The sequence below is a fragment of the Scyliorhinus torazame genome, chromosome 18 (genome assembly GCF_047496885.1).
Source record: "Scyliorhinus torazame isolate Kashiwa2021f chromosome 18, sScyTor2.1, whole genome shotgun sequence".
Lineage (NCBI taxonomy): Eukaryota > Metazoa > Chordata > Chondrichthyes > Carcharhiniformes > Scyliorhinidae > Scyliorhinus > Scyliorhinus torazame.
In genome coordinates, this window is record NC_092724.1 from 79653215 (window position 1) to 79674909 (window position 21695).

A 21695-nucleotide genomic window follows, 5' to 3' on the forward strand; every position below is an offset into this window, starting at 1 on the left:
GGATGCAGTCTTTTTTCACTCATTGCTGTATATCTATTTTTTTATTTCAGGATCTGAAAGCTCATTTGTCTCTTAATGCAGCGAGCACTCACAAACTGATACAAAAGTTTTATGCCAAGAAAATCCAACAACAGGTGAGTAGTGTAGTACTAATTGAAGTGTGAAAGTCCAACTGAGAGGGCAGCAACATTGTAAGCTCTGGGTGAAAACCAAGGTAGTTCAAACTTCTGTCAAAAGGTTAGTAATCAAACACATTGGGAATGTTTTTTGAATTGACATTGGGAAACAGGAACCAGGACAGTTTCTGGGTCCTGAACCTGCCCCCAGCAGAAACGTGATGTTGAGATGCTGCCGTTGGACAGCGGTGAGCACAGCAAGAAGTCTTATAACACCAGGTTAAAGTCCAACAGGTTTGTTTTGAATCACTAACTTTCTAAGCACAGCTCCTTCCGCAGGTGAATGAAGAGGTGGGTCAAAGCTTTGTCTATATATATGTTTCTGGAACCCACCTCTTCATTCACCTGAGGAAGGAGCTGTGCTCCGAAAGCTAGTGATTCGAAACAAACCTGTTGGACTTTAACCTGGTGTTGTAAGACTTCTTACTGTGCCCAGCAGAAACAGTCAGTGACCTAGGTTTCATCCCCTTAAGTTGCATGGAGACAGATTCCCTGACCAATTATGGGTGGAAGTTGGGGGGGGGGGATCGGGAAACTGCACACCAATAATTTTGGGCTCCTTCGCACCTGAAACTTCTGCCCAATGCTATTGATAATCATAAGCTCACAGCGTAGGTTCCAGCGATGTATTCTCTAATTTGTTTATATGTTTACAGCTCATGATATTGACTGTCATTAATCACAACAATTTACATTTGTATTGCAACTTCAATGTTCCAAGGTATTTCATAGAGAGAGGAGACGAAAGAAAATAGATACTAATCCAAAGCAGTCATAGGAAAGGGAACCAAAGGCTAAGTGGCCTATAATAACGGTTTTAAAGGAAGAAGAGGGAAGTGTTGAGGCAGAGGAATCAGAGGACAGGAAATCAGAATATGGAGCCGATGAGGTTGATGATATGGCTGCCCATGGAGAGGTGAAGGGTGGAACGTAAGCACCAGAGGCCACTGTCAGAGGAACAGTGTTTGGGGGAACCTTATGGAGCTGTACAGCTTATACAGTATGGGAGGTGCCAGTTCATGGATGAATTTAAATAGAAGGGCGCAGAAATTAATCTGGGTATGTTTTGTGGTGGTGTGGCCCCTTTAAGGGGTGGCAGGCCAGGTGACCGGCTCAGGGCCAATTGCCTGCGAGTGTGTGAACCTCAGCCAATAGTGGGTTAATGCAGTGCCCTGGGAGCAGGAGCACAAACTGTAGAGATAAGACCCATCCTATTGTATTCTGTGCCCATAAAGATCTAGCAGCCTTTGCCTTTCCTTAATAAACCCTTTGTTACAACTGGAAGCTTTAGTGTTTCCCGAGTCACCACATTGGCTACAAGGTGAAAGGTTTGATCGTGCAAACCCTGAAAATCCTTGGAACCAGAAGCACACCAGTGGCTTGTAAAGAGCAAGAGGCCCATCTAGCTCAAGTTATCATGGAAGACCACAGACCCAGCTTCATGGGAACATGTTACAGCAAATCAAACTCAATTAACTGGAAATTTAAAAATTTTTAAATTTCCAACAGTATCCTTCAAAGATGTCTTGTGATGTCACGAGGATGTTTTACACAGCGAACTAGACCAGACTAAAGATGCAAAAGCCACAATTGACTCCGATCAGCATTCGACACCCAGCTTTTTTAGAGTTAGGCTAGTTCCCTATGCACTGCAGAAGAAAGTTCAAGCTGAGTTTAAGTGATTAGAAGCACTGGGCATAATCAGACTGGTTCAGTTTTCCAAGTGGGCAGTGTATTGTTCTTTGTGACTCTTGATATCAGGATGGATGTTGTAGTGTTCACAAAGACCACAGAAGGTAAGTTCATTAACAAAGCTAACATTTATTTGCACTACTTATTAAAGCTCAACCACTTACTCCTATAGCAAACAATAATCTAGTAACCTACAATCTACACTCTACTAACACAGGTCTCTACACTCTATCTAAAACTGTACTTGGATCTCTCTCACTGCTCCTTTGCTCTCCTCTCCAGCCTTCTCCCAGAAGTCTGTGAGTCAGTGCTTGATATATAGTTCTACATATAGCTCCAACTTGTGGTTAACTATGATATGACATTAACCCTTTGTATTCTGAACATTTCCCTTGTCACATCCCCCTTTCTTTGAGAAAAATGTCTGAAATTGTTTCTAATGTTTTATTTTACATACATTGTCAAGAATGCTTTCATACAGTTCATGCTTAGTTCATGCAAGTTTAGTTGATTAGGTGGTTATCTTCTCCTTTCTGACCTTCTCAATGCACCTGCAGTGTCATTGGAATTGTCTCTTGTCTGTTCCATGTGTTGTAGTTGGTAACAACGCTGCTGGTAAGTCAATGTTACAAAACATGGTGTCTGGGTTTGTTATAGTTGGCTCTGGAAACTTCAAGGAATTCATTACTTTTAACAATGCTCATGGATTTCTACGAAACACCAGGCCAGCCACAGTTTGTATCACATACGATCATGGTGCAACCTCATTTAACATCTTTGCAACGTCTGACTAACAACCATTTGGATTTCTTATCCTAACGACATCTCCATGTTTGGAATTGTTATGGCAGGCAATGTTGTATGAATATTCCTTCCCATGAGCATCTGGGCAGATGACAATTCTGATGACAAAGGAGTAGCTCTGTAGCTTAACAGCGCTAGCACAAAATTATTTTTGTCATCAAGTGCCATTTTGAACAATTGTTTTATTATTCCGACTCCTTTCTTCTTTCTCATTTGATTGGGGATACATACATAGATACATACATAGAAAATAGGAGCCTTTTGACCCTTCGAGCCTGCTCCGCCATTCATCACGATCATGGCTGATCATCTAACTCAATAGCCTAATCCTGCTTTCTCCCCATAGCCTTTTATCCCATTCTCCCCAAGTGCTATATCCAGCCGCCTCTTGAATATGTTTTAGCATCAATTACTTCTTGTGGTAATGAATTCCACAGGCTCACCACCCTGTGTGAAGAAATGTCTCCTTATCTCTACTCAACGGACTAGAGGTAACGTGTTGGAAGTTGTACCCTTCTGCAAATGACAACCATTCCCAACTACTGAAACAGGGTCCATTATCCGTCATGACTTCAGGATAATTGCAATAGTAATCAATGATTATTAAATAATCATTCCCTCTGAAATAGAACAGGTCCATCAGACCCTTTGACCATGGGTTTGTGACAATTTCACTTGCTACAAAGGTTTCTTTACACCGGCATGGTTGATGTGTTTGACAGACACTACTACACTCTTGCAAGTAGTAGTAAACATCTCTATTGATGCCCGGCCAATATACTGACAGCCTGGCACGTTTTCGACACTTCTCTCTCCCTTGATTCTCTTCATGTATCTTTTCTAGAATACTTGTTCGTAGGCAGGAAGGTATTACAATTCTGTCTCCTTTCAACAGGAATCCATTTATAACCGTCAGGTCATTCTTGATACTTTGAAAACTGTTACAACTGCCATTAGGCCATCCTTCTCTTAGGTTTTTGATCACCAGTTGAAGTATTGTGACTTTTTCAGTTTCATCCCGTATTAAACTTAGCTTTTCATCAGACACGGGTAACATGTCTGTGACAAATGTGGCATGTGCTTCCACATTGAGTACTACTTCTGATGCTTTCTCATCATTGTAACTTATAGCTCTTGACAATGCATCTGCAACAACTAATTCTTTGCCCGGGGTATAGACTAACGTGAAGTCGTATCTTTATAGTTACATCATCTTGCGCTGAAGTCTCGGAGACATGTCATTGAGATCGTTCTTTATTCTTAACATAGAACATACAGTGCAGAAGGAGGCCATTCGACCATTCGAGTCTGCACCGACCCACTTAAGCCCTCTCTTCCACCCTATCCCCGTAACCCAACAACCCCTCCTAACCTTTTTGGTCACTAAGGGCAATTTATCATGGCCAACCCACCTAACCTGGACGTCTTTGGACTGTGGGAAGAAACCGGAGCACCCGGAGGAAACCCACGCAGACATGGGGAGAACGTGCAGACTCCGCACAGACAGTGACCCAGCGGGGAATCGAACCTGGGACCCTGGCGCTGTGAAGCCACAGTGCTATCCACTTGTGCTACCGTGCTGCCGGTATTATGTTGACCAGAGGATGATAATCTGTTTCCACAAGTATGGTAGGCCATACTTTGCTTATGCTCGTTAACAGACCTAGGCATTCTTTTTCTATCTGTGCATACCTCTGTTCTATCTGCGTCGTAGCGGGAGATGCAAACGCAACTGATTTCCATAGATCATCTGTACCAAAACTGCACCAATGCCATTCTGACTGGCATCTGTTGATATTTGTGTTTCCTTCGTGGAATCAAAAAATGCTAAGACCAGAGCTGTAGTTAGTGACGATTTTGTGTCTTGCCACTCAGCTGCATGCTGAGGTGTCCTCAGAAATTCAACCTTCTTTTTAATCAGATATCTTAAAGCTGCTGTTCTGCTGGACAGATTGGGAATAAACTTGCCCATAAAATTAACTACACTCAGCATCATAGAATTTCCTTCTTATCCATCTGATCGATGGCATGAATCTTAGCTTGATCTGGTTGTACACCTTCTTTTGATATGACATCTCCAAGAAATTTTACTTTCTGGATGCCAAATTGACACTTTTCTCTGTTCAGCTTCAAACCATAGGAATTAACTTTTGTTCGGACTTTCAGAAGCCTTTCACAGTGTTCTTCCGAAGTGGACCATATGATCACATCATCTACAGACACACGAACACCTGGTATTTCTTCAATGATGGTCTCCATCGCATGGTGGAAGATCTCGGGACTTGATATTATGCCGAAAGGTAATCGGTTGAAACAATATCGGCCAAAGGGAGTGTTAAAGGTACACAATTTTCTGCTTCTACTATCCAGATGTAGTTGCCAGAATCCCTTGGAAGCATCCAATTTTGTGAAATACTTGGCCATTTCTGCTGTTAACTCTTCTCTTTTAGGTATGGGATAGTACTCTCTTCTTATTTCTTATGGCGTACAGTTCTGGTCACCTCATTATAGGAAGGACGTGGAAGCAGAGGAGATTTACCAGGATGTTGCCTGGTATGGAGGAAAATCTTATGAGGAAAGGCTGATGGACTTGAAGTTGTTTTCGTTAGAGAGAAGAAGGCTAAGAGGAGACTTAATAGAGGCAAACAAAATGATCAGAGGGTTAGATAGGGTGGACAGTGAGAGCCTTCTCCCGCGGATGGAAATGGCTAGCACGAGGGGACATAGCCTTAAACTGAGGGGTAATAGATATAGGGCAGAGGGCAGAGGTAGGTTCTTTACGCAAAGAGTGGTGAGGCCGTGGAATGCCCTACCTGCAATAGTAGTGAACTCGCCAACATTGAGGGCATTTAAAAGTTTATTGGATAAGCATATGGATGATAATGGCATAGTGTAGGTTAGATGGCTTTTGTTTTTTGACTTCCCATGTCGGTGCAACATCGTGGGCCGAAGGGCCTGTACTGCGCTGTATCGTTCTATGTTCTATTATGTTATTATTTAAATCTTTCAGATTTCAATTCTGGTCGCCACACTACCAGAAGGATGTGGAGGCTTTAGAGAGGGTGCAGAAGAGATTTACCAGAATGTTGCCTGGTATTGAGGCCTTAGCTATGAGGAGCGGTTGAATAAACTCGGTTTGTTCTCACTGGAACGAAGGAGGTTGAAGGGCGACCTGATAGAGGTCTACAAAATTATGAGGGGCATAGACAGAGACAGAGGCTTTTCCCTGGGGTAGAGGGGTCAATTACTAGGGGGCATAGGTTTAAGGTGAGAGGGGCAAGGTTTAGAGTAGATGTACGAGGCAAGTTTTTTACGCAGAGAGTAGTGGGTGCCTGGAACTCGCTACCGGAGGAGGTGGTGGAAGCAGGGACGACAGTAACATTTCAGGGGCATCTTGACAAATACATGAATAGGATAGGAATAGAGGGATACGGACCCAGGAAGTGTAGAAGATTGTAGTTTAGTCGGGCAGCATGGTCGGCACGGGCTTGGAGGGCTGAAGGGCCTGTTCCTGTGCTGTACATTTCTTTGTTCTTTGTTTTACGCACTTTTGCTATGTGCGTAAACCAAATGGGGACTAAACACACCATAGAGCTTACCCAGTCTGTCGGCTCAGTCACCTTTTGATATGATATTGCATTGTTGCACTCGATCTAACTCACCCTTGAGACGGTCTCTTAATGGCGCTGGCGCGCTTCTGGGTGCATATATCATTTTTGAGTTTAATGCTGTACGTGAATGGTAAGGTGCCCATTCCACTAAAGACATGCTTGAAGTTGCTCAATATGTCCTCAATTCTATCATTCAGTGAGCCATTTAAATCTCTGGCTGTGTATATTCGTTGTACAAAATTTAATTTAATGCATTCATCTACCCCAATTCGTGATGACTTCGTATCATCCTCAATTTCAAAGTCCAATGGCATACAGATGTCACTATTCTGTACCGTGAGGCAGCAGGAACCTTTTCATCAGTATTGCGTTCCCATTGTAGCCTGTCAACCTACAGTTTGATTTTTTAGTTCTTGGAATCTTATGCACTTTTTTTAGATCTGCCTCTTTGATTAAATTTGCATGTGCACACATATCCAGCTTGAATGGAACATCAGACCCATTAATATTAAGTGTTACAGTCTAATTTTTAATTAAATCGGAGCGTTGAGATATTTTTTTATCATCAGTGTCCATTAACTCTGGTTATCGCTTCTACCATGTAGTTATCCTGCAGATAACTTGGAGGAATCATTATTTGAAGTTACATTTTTTTCTTCATGTCCTTCATTTTGTGTACTCTGTATGTTTTTATATGTATGGAATGATTGTTTTAGAGTTGTTTGCCGGTATCTCTGAAGCAAAATGGCATCGTGAGGCAAAATTTGATGCATTGCAAGCATTTCTTTCCTTTCGCAGGAGAATTTTTTCTTTAGTGGGCGTTAACACAGGGTGTGCAGTTCATCACACTCGTGATGTCATTTTTAAAATGGAGACCATCAGTGGCATGCTGTCTTTTGAACTGCGCCACAGTGTTATTAGTGTCGGCCACGTTTCCCGAGTTCGCGCCTTTTTCATATTCGTTTGTGGATTGCTCACTGGCCTTGCAACGATTTACGGCTTCTTCTAATGGCAAAATCGGTCACCGTAGTAATCTTTCTCGCAATCGCTCATCATATATACCAAACTCTATTTGATCCCGCAGCATCGAATCCGCAATGGAGGAAAAATTACAGGACTGTGCTCTCAGTCTTAAATCAGTTATAAACTAATCTATCGATTCTCCTTTAAGCTGCAGCCTTTTTCTGAACGTGTAACGCTCATACGTTTCATACACCTGCACTTTGCAATGAACATAAAATTTGTCCACAACCCGTTCAAATTTTTTCTTATTCTCACTGTCTGTGAATTCAAAGGAATTAAATAATTCTAATGCTTGCGGTCCAGCTAAATTGAGGAGATGCACAATTTTTCGATGGTCAGGAGCTGATTCTAACACAGAAGCAGATAAAAAAAACTTCAGATTGCTGTTTGAAATGTTTCCAGTTTAGACTTAGTTTACCGGTCGTCCTAAAGTTTTCTGGCTTTTTCAGACCTTCCATCTTACGATCAGTAACTTGGTGCTGTCTCTGAGATCTATGTAGCGGAATGATTGTTCTTTTTTTTTTCTCGAAGCTAAACTCACTTTCTAAACTCACTGTTCACTTTTAGGAACACACTCCTGGTACCATGCGGTGTTCTTTGTGATTCTTTTATCAGGATGAATGTTGTAGTGTTCACAAAGACCACAGAAGCTAAGTTCATTAACAAAGCTAACATTTATTTACACTACTTATTAAAGCTCTCCCACTTACTGCTATAGTAAACAAGAATCGAGTAATCTACACTCTACTAATACTAGTCTCTACACACACTATCTATAACTCTACTCGGATCTCTCTTTATCATTCCACCAGCTACTGAAGAAACACCAACAGTAGCAATAGAGGGAGCCCAAGAGGAAGCTTTTTGCTTGATGAAATAACCTTTGCAATCCCTGAACCTTCTAGTTTACTTGGACCCTGGGAACCCGATTGTTCTCACATGTGATGCATCTTCTTACGGGATAGGGTTGGTATTATGCCATAAGATGGGTATGGTTCCAAGGGCCCATCGTATTTGCCTCAACGACCCTTTCAGAGCGAAATTAAGCTAAAATCGAGAGGGTTTAGCAGTCATATACAATGGGAAGAAATTCCACCAAAATGTGTACAGACAGTGATAGTCACCAACTATAAGCAGCGACTGGGACTTTTGAGAGAGAACAAACCAATACCACAAACCAGCAAGGGTGCAGCATTCGGCTTTGTTGCTGGTGGCCTACAGCTATGCCTTTCAGCACATACCTAGCACACAGATTGCCAACGGAGATGTATTGAGCCGACTCCCCCTACCAAAAAGTGTGCCACCACCATCAGTAGCCCAGGAGATCAGATTGGCCTTGAATTTCCTGGATATCTTGCCAGTAGGGGCTGGTCAGACATGCAGTCTGAACTCAGCTCCGAGTGGAAAGAAACCTGCAGCAAAACATTTGGTTAACAATTCAGATTCTCATTCAAAGGGGCAGGAGCATAGATCGGGAAAAATACAGAGGTCACAATGGTGCAGGAGGGGAAAAACAGCAGCTGAAATATATCGATGCGACATTGTATAGGAGTATATCTAAACTGCCCTGGGAATGTTGGATGAAGTAGACATGTATTTTAAAAAATAAATTTAGAGTACCCAATTCTTTTTTTCCAATTCAGGAACAATTCAGCGTAGCCAATCCACCTACCCTACACATCTTTGGGTTGTGGGGGTGAGACCCACGCACACACTGGGAGAATGTGCAAACTCCACACGGACAGTGACCCGGGGCTAGGATCGAACCCGGGTCCTCTGTGCCATGAGGCAGCTGTGCTAACCACTGTGCCACCGTGCTGCCACAATGTACAATGTATATGTATTAAACTATTTGTATTCGTGGTAAAATTTTAAATGGTTTCTCTTGTGATAATTGAAAGAGCTTATAAGGAATAACAGATGTCCTGGGACTGTTTAGCACAGGGCTAAATCACTGGCTTTGAAAGCAGACCAAGGCAGGCCAGCAGCACAGTTCGATTCCCGTAATAGCCTCCCCGAACAGGCGCCGGAATGTGGCGACTGGGGGCTTTTCACAGTAACTTCATTTGAAGCCTACTTGTGACAATAAGCAATTTTCATTTTCATTTCATTCATTTCATTTCATTTCACTGTTGATACTGCAAATAAAGAGTTGGATTTTCCCAGAAGGACATGTGTTCAAGTTATCATAGATGTCATAGAATCTCAGTGCTGAAGGAGGCCATTTGGCCCATCAAGTCTGCACCGGTCCTTGGAAAGTGCATTCTACTTAAGCCCACCCCTCCACCCTATTCCCTTAATTTAGTAACCCCATCTAACCTTTTTGAACACTAAGGGGCAATTTAGCAAGGCCAATCCACCTAACCTGCACGTCTTTGGACCGTGGGAGGAAACCGGAGCACCCGGAGGAAACTCAGGCAGACACGGGGAGAATGTGCAAACTCCACAAAGACAGTCACCCAAAGCCAGAATTGAACCCGGTCCCTGGAGCTTTGAGACAGCAGTGCCACCATGCTGCCCTGTAAGTGTGTCCTGAAAGTCTGTCCTGAGTTTCAAGTAGGCTCTCATTTTTAAAAATAAATTTAGAGTACCCAATTTTTTTTTTTCCCAATTAAGGGGCAATTTAGCATGGTCAATCCACCTAACCTGCGCATCTTTGGGTTATGGGAGTGAAACCCACGCAGACATGTGGAGAATGTGCAAACTCCACACGGACAGTGACCCAGGGCTGGGATTCAAACCCTGGTCCTCAGTGCCGTAGTCGCAGTGCTAACCACTGTGCCACATGCCGCAGTGGCTCTCATTTTAATTGTCTGACCTCAGCCTCCAGCACTATTTCCAGAAAGCTCAGATTAACTGGAGGAACAAGACCACACCAGTCACCCGAAGCCTGAATTGAACCCGGAACCCTGGAGCTGTGAAGCAGCTGTGCTAACCACTATGCTAAACCTTGAAGAACAAAAAGATTAGTTATCCCATTTCCCTCTAACTGTTCCTCCATTCTTTTTAAAGACTGCCAATGAATGTTCCAAATATGGTGCCGTGACCATAAAGGTCTTCTACGACAATCAAGTAAAAAGACTTCATGTTGAAATCCTCAATGCCGTTAACCTCATTGCACTGGATTCTAATGGTAAGAAAGGAGGTGATGTTTCTGGCTGATGAGATAATGGTGCAATTGAACCAAATGGAACTAGTCCCAGCGCGAGCCTGTTTAGCTGCGTGTTTCCCGGCGCTCACAACGGGGAACGGCCACCGAGGTCGCATTTTGTCCTGTTTTCTGTACTGAGGAGACTCGCTTTCTGGAGCTTAAATTTAAAAATGGCGTCCCGATCTCTTGACCCCGACACATCCTCTGAACCCCACTAAGCACCAACTCATTGTAAGGGTGTAACCCACCCCCCCACACCAGGGCAGCCCCTGGCCTGATCATCACCGGGCAAAAAAAAAAGCCACCTGGACACCTTAGCAGTGCCAGGCTGGCACCCATGTGGCACTAGTGCCAGGGTACAATTCTGCCCAGAGAGTGCATGCAGCTATGCAGCTGGGGGCTCCAAACCCCACGGGGACTCCCACAAGTTCCATTCCGTCTGGTCCCCGTTTGTGGAAACCAGTATTGAACAGTGCTTGCCCGAGACTAGCTGTCTCTCTCTAGTATACAGATTTGTCAAAAGATGATCCCGCCCACAATGGCAGGCTTCACATCGCGACGTCTTGCGAGATCATGTTAGATCTCGCAAAGTGTGTAGAGCCCCAGATACATCCCGGGAACAGGGTCCCCTGACAGTTGAAGGCCATGTTGCTCCGTGGTGCGCTGCTTTTCGGGCACAGTGTGGCGAGTAGATTGCGCCCATTTTTTCATGTCATTTCAATCTTAATTTTTTTCTAATTATATCCCATCTCTCACTGTGCAGGTACCAGCGATCCATTTGTGGAGCTGACTCTGGAACCTAAGCACATCTTCCCACTGGTAGAGAGCAAAACTACTCAGCGCAAAGATAATGACCTCAACCCACTCTTCGATGAGGTTTTTGAATTCAGGTACATTGAATCATAGAATGGTTATAGTGCAGAAGGAGCTATTCAGCCCTTGCATCCTCACTCGCTTTCTGTGAGTCCCACTTCCCTGCTCTTCCCTTTAGCCCTGCAAGGCTTTTTTCTTCAGATAATAGAATCTGCCTTCACCACATTTTCAGGTACTGCATGGACAGCTGCATGAAAGTTTTTCCTCATCTCACCTTGAATCTCTGTTTTCTGGATCTCAACCTTTTTACCAATTAGAAAAGTTTTTCCATCGCCACTCATGAATTTTATCTGTCAAATCTTCTCTCAACCTTCTCTTATCCCAGGAGAACAACCCCAGCTTCCGCAATCTGTCCTTATAATTGAAGTTCCTGATCCCCAGAACCAGTAATTGAAGTTCCTCATCCCTTGAACCATTCTCGTGCATCTTTTCTGCATTGGACTCAATGATCCAGTTGAGGCCGAAACAGGTTCTCCAATTGATCACCGTAACTTACTTGCTTTTATGCTTTGTGCCTCTATTTGTAAAGGCTTCCTTCTCAGCCTGCCTTGCCACCTTCAATGATTTGTGAACATATATCCCCAGGAACCTCTGCTCGTGGGCCCCATTAGAATTGTACCCTTTATTTTGTATTGCCTTTTCTTGTTCTTCTTACCCAAATGTCAAGGAAAACCCTAAGGCCTTTTACACATATGTGAGAAATATGAGAATGACTAGAGCGAGGGTAGGTCCGATCAAGGACAGTAGCGGGAGATTGTGTATTGAGTCTGAAGAGATAGGAGAGGTCTTGAATGAGTACTTTTCTTCTGTATTTACAAATGAGAGGGGTGATATTGTTGGAGAGGACAGTGTGAAACAGATTGGTAAGCTCGAGGAAATACTTGTTAGGAAGGAAGATGTGTTGGGCATTTTGAAAAACTTGAGGATAGACAAGAGCCCCGGGCCTGACGGGATATATCCAAGGATTCTATGGGAAGCAAGAGATGAAATTGCAGAGCCGTTGGCAATTATCTTTTCGTCCTCACTGTCAACAGGGGTGGTACCAGGGGATTGGAGAGTGGCGAATGTCGTGCCCCTGTTCAAAAAAGGAACTAGGGATAACCCTGGGAATTACAGGCCAGTTAGTCTTACTTCGGTGGTAGGCAAAGTAATGGAAAGGGTACTGAAGGATAGGATTTCTGAGCATCTGGAAAGACACTGCTTGATTAGGGATAGTCAGCACGGATTTGTGAGGGGTAGGTCTTGCCTTACAAATCTTATTGAATTCTTTGAGGAGGTGACCAAGCATGTGGATGAAGGTAAAGCAGTGGATGTAGTGTACATGGATTTTAGTAAGGCATTTGATAAAGTTCCCCATGGTAGGCTTCTGCACAAAGTAAGGAGGCATGGGATAGTGGGAAATTTGGCCAGTTGGATAACGAACTGGCTAACCGATAGAAGTCAGAGAGTGGTGGTGGATGGCAAATATTCAGCCTGGATCCCAGTTACCAGTGGTGTACCGCAGGGATCAGTTCTGGGTCCTCTGCTGTTTGTGATTTTCATTAATGACTTGGATGAGGGAGTTGAAGGGTGGGTCAGTAAATTTGCAGACGATACGAAGATTGGTGGAGTTGTGGATAGTAAGGAGGGCTGTTGTCGGCTGCAAAGAGACATAGATAGGATGCAGAGCTGGGCTGAGAAGTGGCAGATGGAGTTTAACCCTGAAAAGTGTGAGGTTGTCCATTTTGGAAGGACAAATATGAATGCGGAATACAGGGTTAACGGTAGAGTTCTTGGCATTGTGGAGGAGCAGAGAGACCTTGGGGTCTATGTTCATACATCTTTGAAAGTTGCCACTCAAGTGGATAGAGCTGTGAAGAAGGCCTATGGTGTGCTCGCGTTCATTAACAGAGGGATTGAATTTAAGAGCCGTGAGGTGATGATGCAGCTGTACAAAACTTTGGTAAGGCCACATTTGGAGTACTGTGTACAGTTCTGGTCGCCTCATTTTAGGAAGGATGTGGAAGCTCTGGAAAAGGTGCAAAGAAGATTTACCAGGATGTTGCCTGGAATGGAGAGTAGGTCTTACGAGGAAAGGTTGAGGGTGCTAGGCCTTTTCTCATTAGAGCGGAGAAGGATGAGGGGCGACTTGATAGAGGTTTATAAGATGATCAGGGGAATAGATAGAGTAGACAGTCAGAGACTTTTTCCCCAGGTGGAACACACCATTACAAGGGGACATAAATTTAAGGTGAAAGGTGGAAGATATAGGAGGGATATCAGAGGTAGGTTCTTTACCCAGAGAGTAGTGGGGGCATGGAATGCACTGCCTGTGGAAGTAGTTGAGTCGGAAACATTAGGGACCTTCAAGCAGCTGTTGGATAGGTACATGGATTACGGGAAAATGATATAGTGTAGATTTATTTGTTCTTAAGGGCAGCACGGTAGCATTGTGGATAGCACAATTGCTTCACAGATCCATGGTCCCAGGTTCGATTCCGGCTTGGGTCATTGTCTGTGCGGAGTCTGCACGTCCTCCCCGTGTCTGCGTGGGTTTCCTCCGGGTGCTCCGGTTTCCTCCCACAGTCCAAAGATGTGCGGGTTAGGTGAATTGGCCAATGATAAATTGCCCTTAATGTCCAAATTGCCCTTGGTGTTGGGTGGAGGTGTTGAGTTTGGGTAGGGTGCTCTTTCCAAGAGCTGGTGCAGACTCGGGGGGCCGAATGGCCTCCTTCTGCACTGTAAATTCAATGATAATCTATGATTAATCTAGGACAAAGGTTCGGCACAACATCGTGGGCCGAAGGGCCTGTTCTGTGCTGTATTTTCTATGTTCTATGTTCTATGTATCACGTCACATTTAACTGCATTAAATTTCATCTGCCACATGTCTGGCCAAACCATCTATGATGTGGAGATGCCGGCATTGGACTGGGGTGAGCACAGTAAGAAGTCTTACAACACCAGGGTAAAGTCCAACAGGTTTGTTTCAAACATTAGCTTTCGGAGCACTGCTCCTTCACCATCATTTTTAAAAAACACTTTCATGGAATCAAAAAACAAAGAACAAAGAAAAGTACAGCTCAGGAACAGGCCCTTCGGCCCTCCAAGCCCGTGCCGACCATGCTGCCCGACTAAACTACAATTTTCTACACTTCCTGGGTCCGTATCCCTTTATTCCCATCCTATTCATGTATTTGTCAAGATGCCCCTTAAATGTCACTATCGTCCCTGCTTCCACCATCTCCTCCGGCAGCGAGTTCCAGGCACCCACTACCCTCTGTGTAAGAAACTTGCCTCGTACATCTACTCTAAACCTTGCCCCTCTCACCTTAAACCTATGCCCCCTAGTAATTGACCCCTCTACCCTGGGGAAAAGCCTCTGACTATCCAATCTGTCTATGCCCCTCATAATTTTGTAGACCTCTATCAGATCACCCCCTCAACCTCCGTCGCTCCAGTGAGAACAAACCGAGTTTATTCAACCGCTCCTCGTAGCTAATGCCCTCCATACCAGGCAACATCCTCTCTAAAGCCTCCACATCCTTCTGGTAGTGTGGCAACCAGAATTGAACACTATACTCCAAGTGTGGCCTAACTAGCAGTGCTCTGAAAGCTAATGTTTGAAACAAACCTGTTGGACTTTAACCTGGTGTTGTAAGACTTCTTACTGTGCAAACCATCTATGTTCATTTCAGGTTTACCACTATCCTCTTCAGATCCCCCTCTTCCTTGGATTCTCAACCAGGTCTGTCATGGGCACCTTTTTCTGCATCATCTTAATCTCTAACCATTATGACTTCCAAGGAGCTCCCTGATGCCCACCTGGCACTCTCCCAATGCCCTCCCCCAACTCCCTCCGTGCGCTCTCCCGACGGCCTCCGTGCGCTCTCCCAATGCCTTCTGTGCTCTCCCACCGTCCACTGTGTGCTCCCCTGACGACCACCGTGCGCTCTCCGTGCGGTCTCCTTGCGCTCTGCCGATGCCCCAATGCACTCTCCCGGCACCCTTCCAGCAATCCCCAGAGCCATCTCCGCGAGCTCTCTGAGCCATCTCCGTGCGCTCTCCGATGCACTCCTGGCCACCTCCAGGTTATCTCTGTGCTCCCTCCGGGCTATCCCTGTTCTCCCTCCGGGTTATCTCTGTTCACCCTCCGGGCTATCTCTGTGCTACCTCCGGGTTATCTCTGTTCACCCTCCGGGCTATCTCTGTGCTACCTCCGGGTTATCTCTGTGCTACCTCCGGGCTATCCCTGTTCTCCCTCTGGGTTATCTCTGTTCACCCTCCGGGCTATCTCTGTGCTACCTCCGGGTTATCTCTGTTCACCCTCCGGGCTATCTCTGTGCTACCTCCGGGCTATCTCTGTGCTACCTCCGGGCTATCTCTGTGCGACTTCGGGTCTATCTCTGTGCGACTCCGAGTTATCTCTGTGCTCCCTCCGGGCTATCTCTGTGCTATCTCTGTGCGACTCCGGGCTATCTCTGTGCTACCTCCGGGCTACCTCTGTGCTACCTCCGGGCTACCTCTGTACTACCTCCGGGCTATCTCTGTTCTCCCTCCGGGCTATCTCTGTTCTCTCTCCGGGCTATCTCTGTTCACCCTCCGGGCTATCTCTGTTCTCCCTCCGGGCTATCTCTGTTCTCCCTCCGGGCTATCTCTGTTCACCCTCCGGGCTATCTCTGTGCGACTCCGGGCTATCTCTGTGCTCCCTCTGGATTATCTCTGTGCTCCCTCTGGATTATCTCTGTTCTCCCTCCGTGTTATCGTGCGAGGTGCAGTGGTTGCTGAGTGAGTGCTTGCTGAGAAGGGGAGTACATTTTTAAAAAAACTTACTGTTGGGAGTTTCCAGCTGAATCCGGTCGGAGTGAGGGCAGAATGACTGCTGGGTAAGCAGTAAAGATTTAAATTGTTTGCGCAGGCCCATAACAGCTGATTGCTGTTCTCGTGTGGGGCGCAGTGGTTGCTGGTTATGTGTTTTAGTTTTACCTGTATTTAAGTTGGGCAGTTTCTAAACCCTGGACACTACACTTGTAGGGCCCCCCACCCTTACACCTCCTTTAACCTAAGGGGTAGAGTGAATAACAGGTTTGCTCTTTCTTTCTTTTTCTTTTTCTATCTAGAGGGGATGGCAGGGAAGGCAGTGCAATGTTCCCCTGCAGAATGTTTGAGGTGAGGGTCGCCGTCAGTGTCCCTGCTGATTTCACCTATGGGAAGTGCACCCATCTCCATCTCCTCAGAAACCGCGTTAGGCAACTGGAGCTGGAGCTGGATGAACTCCGGATCATTCAGGAGGCAGAGGTGGTCATATATAGTAGCTTCAGGGATGTAGTTACTCCGAAGAATCAAGGTAGATGGTGACGGTGAGAAGGGCTGGGAGGAAGCAGTCAGTGCAGGGATCCTCTGTGGTCGTTCCCCTCAGTAACAAGTATACCGTTTGGGATATTGTTCAGGGGGACGACCTACCAGGGGTAAACTACGGTGAACGGATCTCCAGCACTGAGTCCGTCCCTATGGCTCAGAAAGGAAGGGGGGAGAGCAGGAGAGCAATAGTTATTGGGGACTCGATAGTTAGAGGGACAGATAGACAAATCTGTGGCAGCGAAAGAGACTCACGGATGGTATGTTGCCTCCAGGGTGCCAGGGTCCGTGACGTCTCGGACCGTGTTTTCAGAATCCTTAAAAGGGAGGGGGAGCAGTCACAAGTCGTGGTACACATCGGTACCAACAACATAGGTAAGAGAAGGGACGGGGATTTAAAACAGGAATTTAGGGAGCTAGGGTGGAAGGTGAGAGCCAGGACAAACCATGTTGTCATCTCTGGTTTGTTGCCGGTGCCACATGCTAGTGAGGTGAGGAACAGGGAGAGGGTGCAGATAAACACGTGGCTGCAGGGATGGTGTAAGAGGGAGGGTTTCAGGCATGTGGATAATTGGAGCACATTCTGGGGACCTGTCCAGACAGGACGGTTTGCACCTGAACCAAAGGGGCACCAATATGCTGGGAGGGAAATTTGCTACGGCTCTTCGGGGGGGTCAAAACAAATTTGTCAGGGGGCTGGGAAAATGAGCTGTAGTCCAGAAGTTAGTGTCGAGAGTAGTGAGGTACTGAGGAGGGTATCAAGGTCGCAGGAGTGTACCGGCAGACAGAGAGGTGGGTTGACATGTGTCTACTTCAATGCAAGGAGCATCTGGAATAAGGTAGATGAACTTGGAGTGTGGATTGGTACTTGGGACTACGATGTTGTGGCCATTACGGAGACATGGTTAGAACAGAGACAGGAATGGTTGTTGGACGTACCGGGGTAAAGATGTTTCAGTAAGAGTAGGGAAGTTGGTAAAAGAGGTGGAGGAGTAGCATTGTTAATCAAGGATAGTTTAACGGCTGCAGAAAGGCAGTTTGAAGGGGATCTGCCTACTGAGGTAATATGGGCCGAAGTTAGAAATAGGAAAGGAGCGGTCACATTGTTAGGAGTTTTCGATAGGCCCCCAAATAGTAATAGAGATGTGGAGGAAGAAATTGCAAAAAGAGATTGCTATCTCTGTGCGACTCCGGTTTATCTCCGTGCTCCCTCCGGGCTATCTCTGTGCGACGCTGTTATCTCTGTGCGACTCCGGTCTATCTCTGTTCTCCCTCTGGGTTTTCTCTGTGCGACTCCGGTCTATCTCTGTGCTCCCTCGGGGCGACTCCGGGCTACCTCTGTTCTCCCTCCGGGTTATCTGTGTGTGACACCGGGTTATCTCCGTGCTCCCTCCGGGCTATCTCTGTGCGACTCCGGGCTATCTCTGTGCGACTCCGCCTATCTCTGTTCTCCCTCTGGGTTTTCTCTGTGCGAATCCGGTCTATCTCTGTGCTCCCTCCGGGCAACTCCGGGCTATCTCTGTTCTCCCTCCGGGTTATCTGTGTGTGACTCCGGGTTATCTCTGTTCTCCCTCCGGGTTATCTCTGTGTGACTCCGGGTTATCTCCGTGCTCCCTCCGGACTATCTCTGTGCGACTCCGGGCTATCTCTGTGCGACTCCGGGCTATCTTTGTTCTTCCTCCGGGCTATCTCAGTGCGACTCGGGGCTATCTCTGTGCGGCGCTGGGCTATCTCTGTTCTCCCTCTGGACTATCTCTGTGCGACTCCGGGCTATCTCTGATCTCCCTCCAGGCTATCTCTGTGTGACTCCGGGTTATCTCTGTGCGACTCCGGGTTATCTCTATGCGACTCCGGGCTATCTCTGTGCGACTCTGTGCTATCTCTGTGCTCCCACCGGGTTATCTCTGTTCTCCCTCCAGGTTATCTCTGTTCTCCCTCCGGGCTATCTCTGTTCTCCCTACGGGCTATCTCTGTGTGACTCCGGGCTATCTCTGTGCGACTCCGGGCTATCTCTGTTCTCCCTCTTGGTTTTCTCTGAGCGACTCCGGGCTATCTCTGTTCTCCCTCCGGGTTATCTGTGTGTGACTCCGGGTTATCTCTGTTCTCCCTCCGGGTTATCTCTGTGTGACTCCGGGTTATCTCCGTGCTCCCTCCGGACTATCTCCGTGCTCCCTCCGGACTATCTTTGTGCGACTCCGGGCTTTCTCTGTGAGACTCCGGGCTATCTCTGTTCTCCGTCCGGGTTATCTGTGTGTGACTCCGGGCTATCTCTGTGCGACTCCGGGTTATCTCCGTGCTCCCTCCGGACTATCTCTGTGCGACTCCGGGCTAGCTCTGTGCGACTCCGGGCTATCTCTGTTCTCCCTACGGGTTATCTCTGTTCTCCCTCCAGGTTATCTCTGTGCGACTCCGGGTTATCTCCGTGCTCCCTCCGGACTATCTCTGTGCGACTCCGGGCTATCTCTGTGCGACTCCGGTCTATCTCTGTTCTCCCTCTGGGTTTTCTCTGTGCGACTCCGGTCTATCTCTGTGCTCCCTCGGGGCGACTCCGGGCTATCTCTGTTCTCCCTCCGGGTTATCTGTGTGTGACACCGGGTTATCTCCGTGCTCCCTCCGGGCTATCTCTGTGCGACTCCGGGCTATCTCTGTGCGACTCCGCCTATCTCTGTTCTCCCTCTGGGTTTTCTCTGTGCGAATCCGGTCTATCTCTGTGCTCCCTCCGGGCAACTCCGGGCTATCTCTGTTCTCCCTCCGGGTTATCTGTGTGTGACTCCGGGTTATCTCTGTTCTCCCTCCGGGTTATCTCTGTGTGACTCCGGGTTATCTCCGTGCTCCCTCCGGACTATCTCTGTGCGACTCCGGGCTATCTTTGTTCTTCCTCCGGGCTATCTCAGTGCGACTCGGGGCTATCTCTGTGCGGCGCTGGGCTATCTCTGTTCTCCCTCTGGACTATCTCTGTGCGACTCCGGGCTATCTCTGATCTCCCTCCAGGCTATCTCTGTGTGACTCCGGGTTATCTCTGTGCGACTCCGGGTTATCTCTATGCGACTCCGGGCTATCTCTGTGCGACTCTGTGCTATCTCTGTGCTCCCACCGGGTTATCTCTGTTCTCCCTCCAGGTTATCTCTGTTCTCCCTCCGGGCTATCTCTGTTCTCCCTACGGGCTATCTCTGTGTGACTCCGGGCTATCTCTGTTCTCCCTCTTGGTTTTCTCTGAGCGACTCCGGTCTATCTCTGTGCTCCCTCCCGGTTATCTCTGTGCTCCATCCGGGTTATCTCTGTGCTCCCTCTGGGTTATCTCTGTGCTCCCTCCGGGTTATTTCTGTGCTCCCTCCCGGTTATCTCTGTGCTCCCTCCGGGTTATCTCTGTGCGACTCCGGGCGACTCCGGGTTATCTCTGTTCTCCCTCCGGGTTATCTCTGTTCTCCCTCCGGGTTATCTCTGTTATCCCTCCGGGCTATCTCTGTGCGACTCCAGGTTATCTCTGTTCTCCCTCCGGGCTATCTCTGTTATCCCTCCGGGTTATCTCTGTTCTCCCTCCGGGTTATCTCTGTGCGACTCCGGTCTATCTCTGTGCGACTCCGGGTTATCTCTGCTCTCCCTCCGGGTTATCTCTGTTCTCCCTCCGGGCTATCTCTGTTCTCCCTCCGGGCTATCTCTGTGCGACTCCGGGCTATCTCTGTTCTCCCTCCAGGTTATCTCTGTTCTCCCTCTAGGTTATCTCTGTGCGACTCCGGGTTATCTCCGTGCTCCCTCCGGACTATCTCCGTGCTCCCTCCGGACTATCTTTGTGCGACTCCGGGCTTTCTCTGTGAGACTCCGGGCTATCTCTGTTCTCCGTCCGGGTTATCTGTGTGTGACTCCGGGCTATCTCTGTGCGACTCCGGGTTATCTCCGTGCTCCCTCCGGACTATCTCTGTGCGACTCCGGGCTAGCTCTGTGCGACTCCGGGCTAGCTCTGTGCGACTCCGGGCTATCTCTGTTCTCCCTACGGGTTATCTCTGTTCTCCCTCCAGGTTATCTCTGTGCGACTCCGGGTTATCTCCGTGCTCCCTCCGGACTATCTCTGTGCGACTCCGGGCTATCTCTGTGCGACTCCGGGCTATCTCTGTTCTCCCTCCGGGTTATCTGTGTCTGACTCCGGGCTATCTCTGTGCGACTCCGGGTTATCTCCATGCTCCCTCCGGGCTATCTCTGTGCGACGCCGGGTTATCTCTGTGCGACTCCGGTCTATCTCTGTGCGACTCCGGTTTATCTCCGTGCTCCCTCCGGGCTATCTCTGTGCGACTCCGGTTTATCTCCGTGCTCCCTCCGGGCTATCTCTGTGCGACTCCGGGCTATCTCTGTGCGACTCCGGTCTATCCCTGTTCTCCCTCTGGGTTTTCTACGTGCGACTCCGGTCTATCTCTGTGCTCCCTCCGCTCGACTCCGGGCTATCTCTGTTCTCCTTCCGGGTTATCTGTGTGTGACTCCGGGTTTTCTCCGTGCTCCCTCCGGGCTATCTCTGTGCGACTCCGGGCGATCTCTGTTCTCCCTCTGGGTTTTCTCTGTGCGACTCGGGGCTATCTCTGTGCGACTCGGGGCTATCTCTGTGCGACTCGGGGCTATCTCTGTGCGACTCATAGAATCATAGAATTTACAGTGCAGAAGGAGGCCATTCGGCCCATCGAGTCTGCACCGGCTCTTGGAAAGAGCACCCTATCCAAGGTCCACACGTCCACCCTATCCCCATAACCCAGTAACCCCACCCACCACTAAGGGCAATTTTGGACACTATGGGCAATTTAGCATGGCCAATCCACCTAACCCGCACATCCTTGGACTGTGGGAGGAAACCGGAGCACCCGGAGGAAACCCACGCACACACGGGGAGGATGTGCAGACTCCGCACAGACAGTGACCCAAGCCGGAATCGAACCTGGGACCCTGGAGCTGTGAAGCATTTGTGCTATCCACAATGCTACCGTGCTGCCCTCGGTGCTGGATTCGGGGCTATCTCTGTGCGACTCGGGGCTATCTCTGTGCGAC

The 21695-nt window shown here is 47.6% G+C and overlaps 1 protein-coding gene across 1 annotated transcript in view; it reads left to right on the forward strand.

Annotated features, from left to right (window-relative positions):
* The window catches only part of LOC140394827 (protein unc-13 homolog D-like), a 150591-nt gene that overhangs the window by 56893 nt on the left and 72003 nt on the right, over positions 1–21695 (forward strand). Inside the window, exons 4-6 of the mRNA XM_072482006.1 lie at positions 51–134; positions 10319–10439; positions 11221–11347. Of these exons, the coding sequence (XP_072338107.1) occupies positions 51–134; positions 10319–10439; positions 11221–11347 (332 nt within the window). The remainder of the gene's footprint in view (positions 1–50; positions 135–10318; positions 10440–11220; positions 11348–21695) is intronic.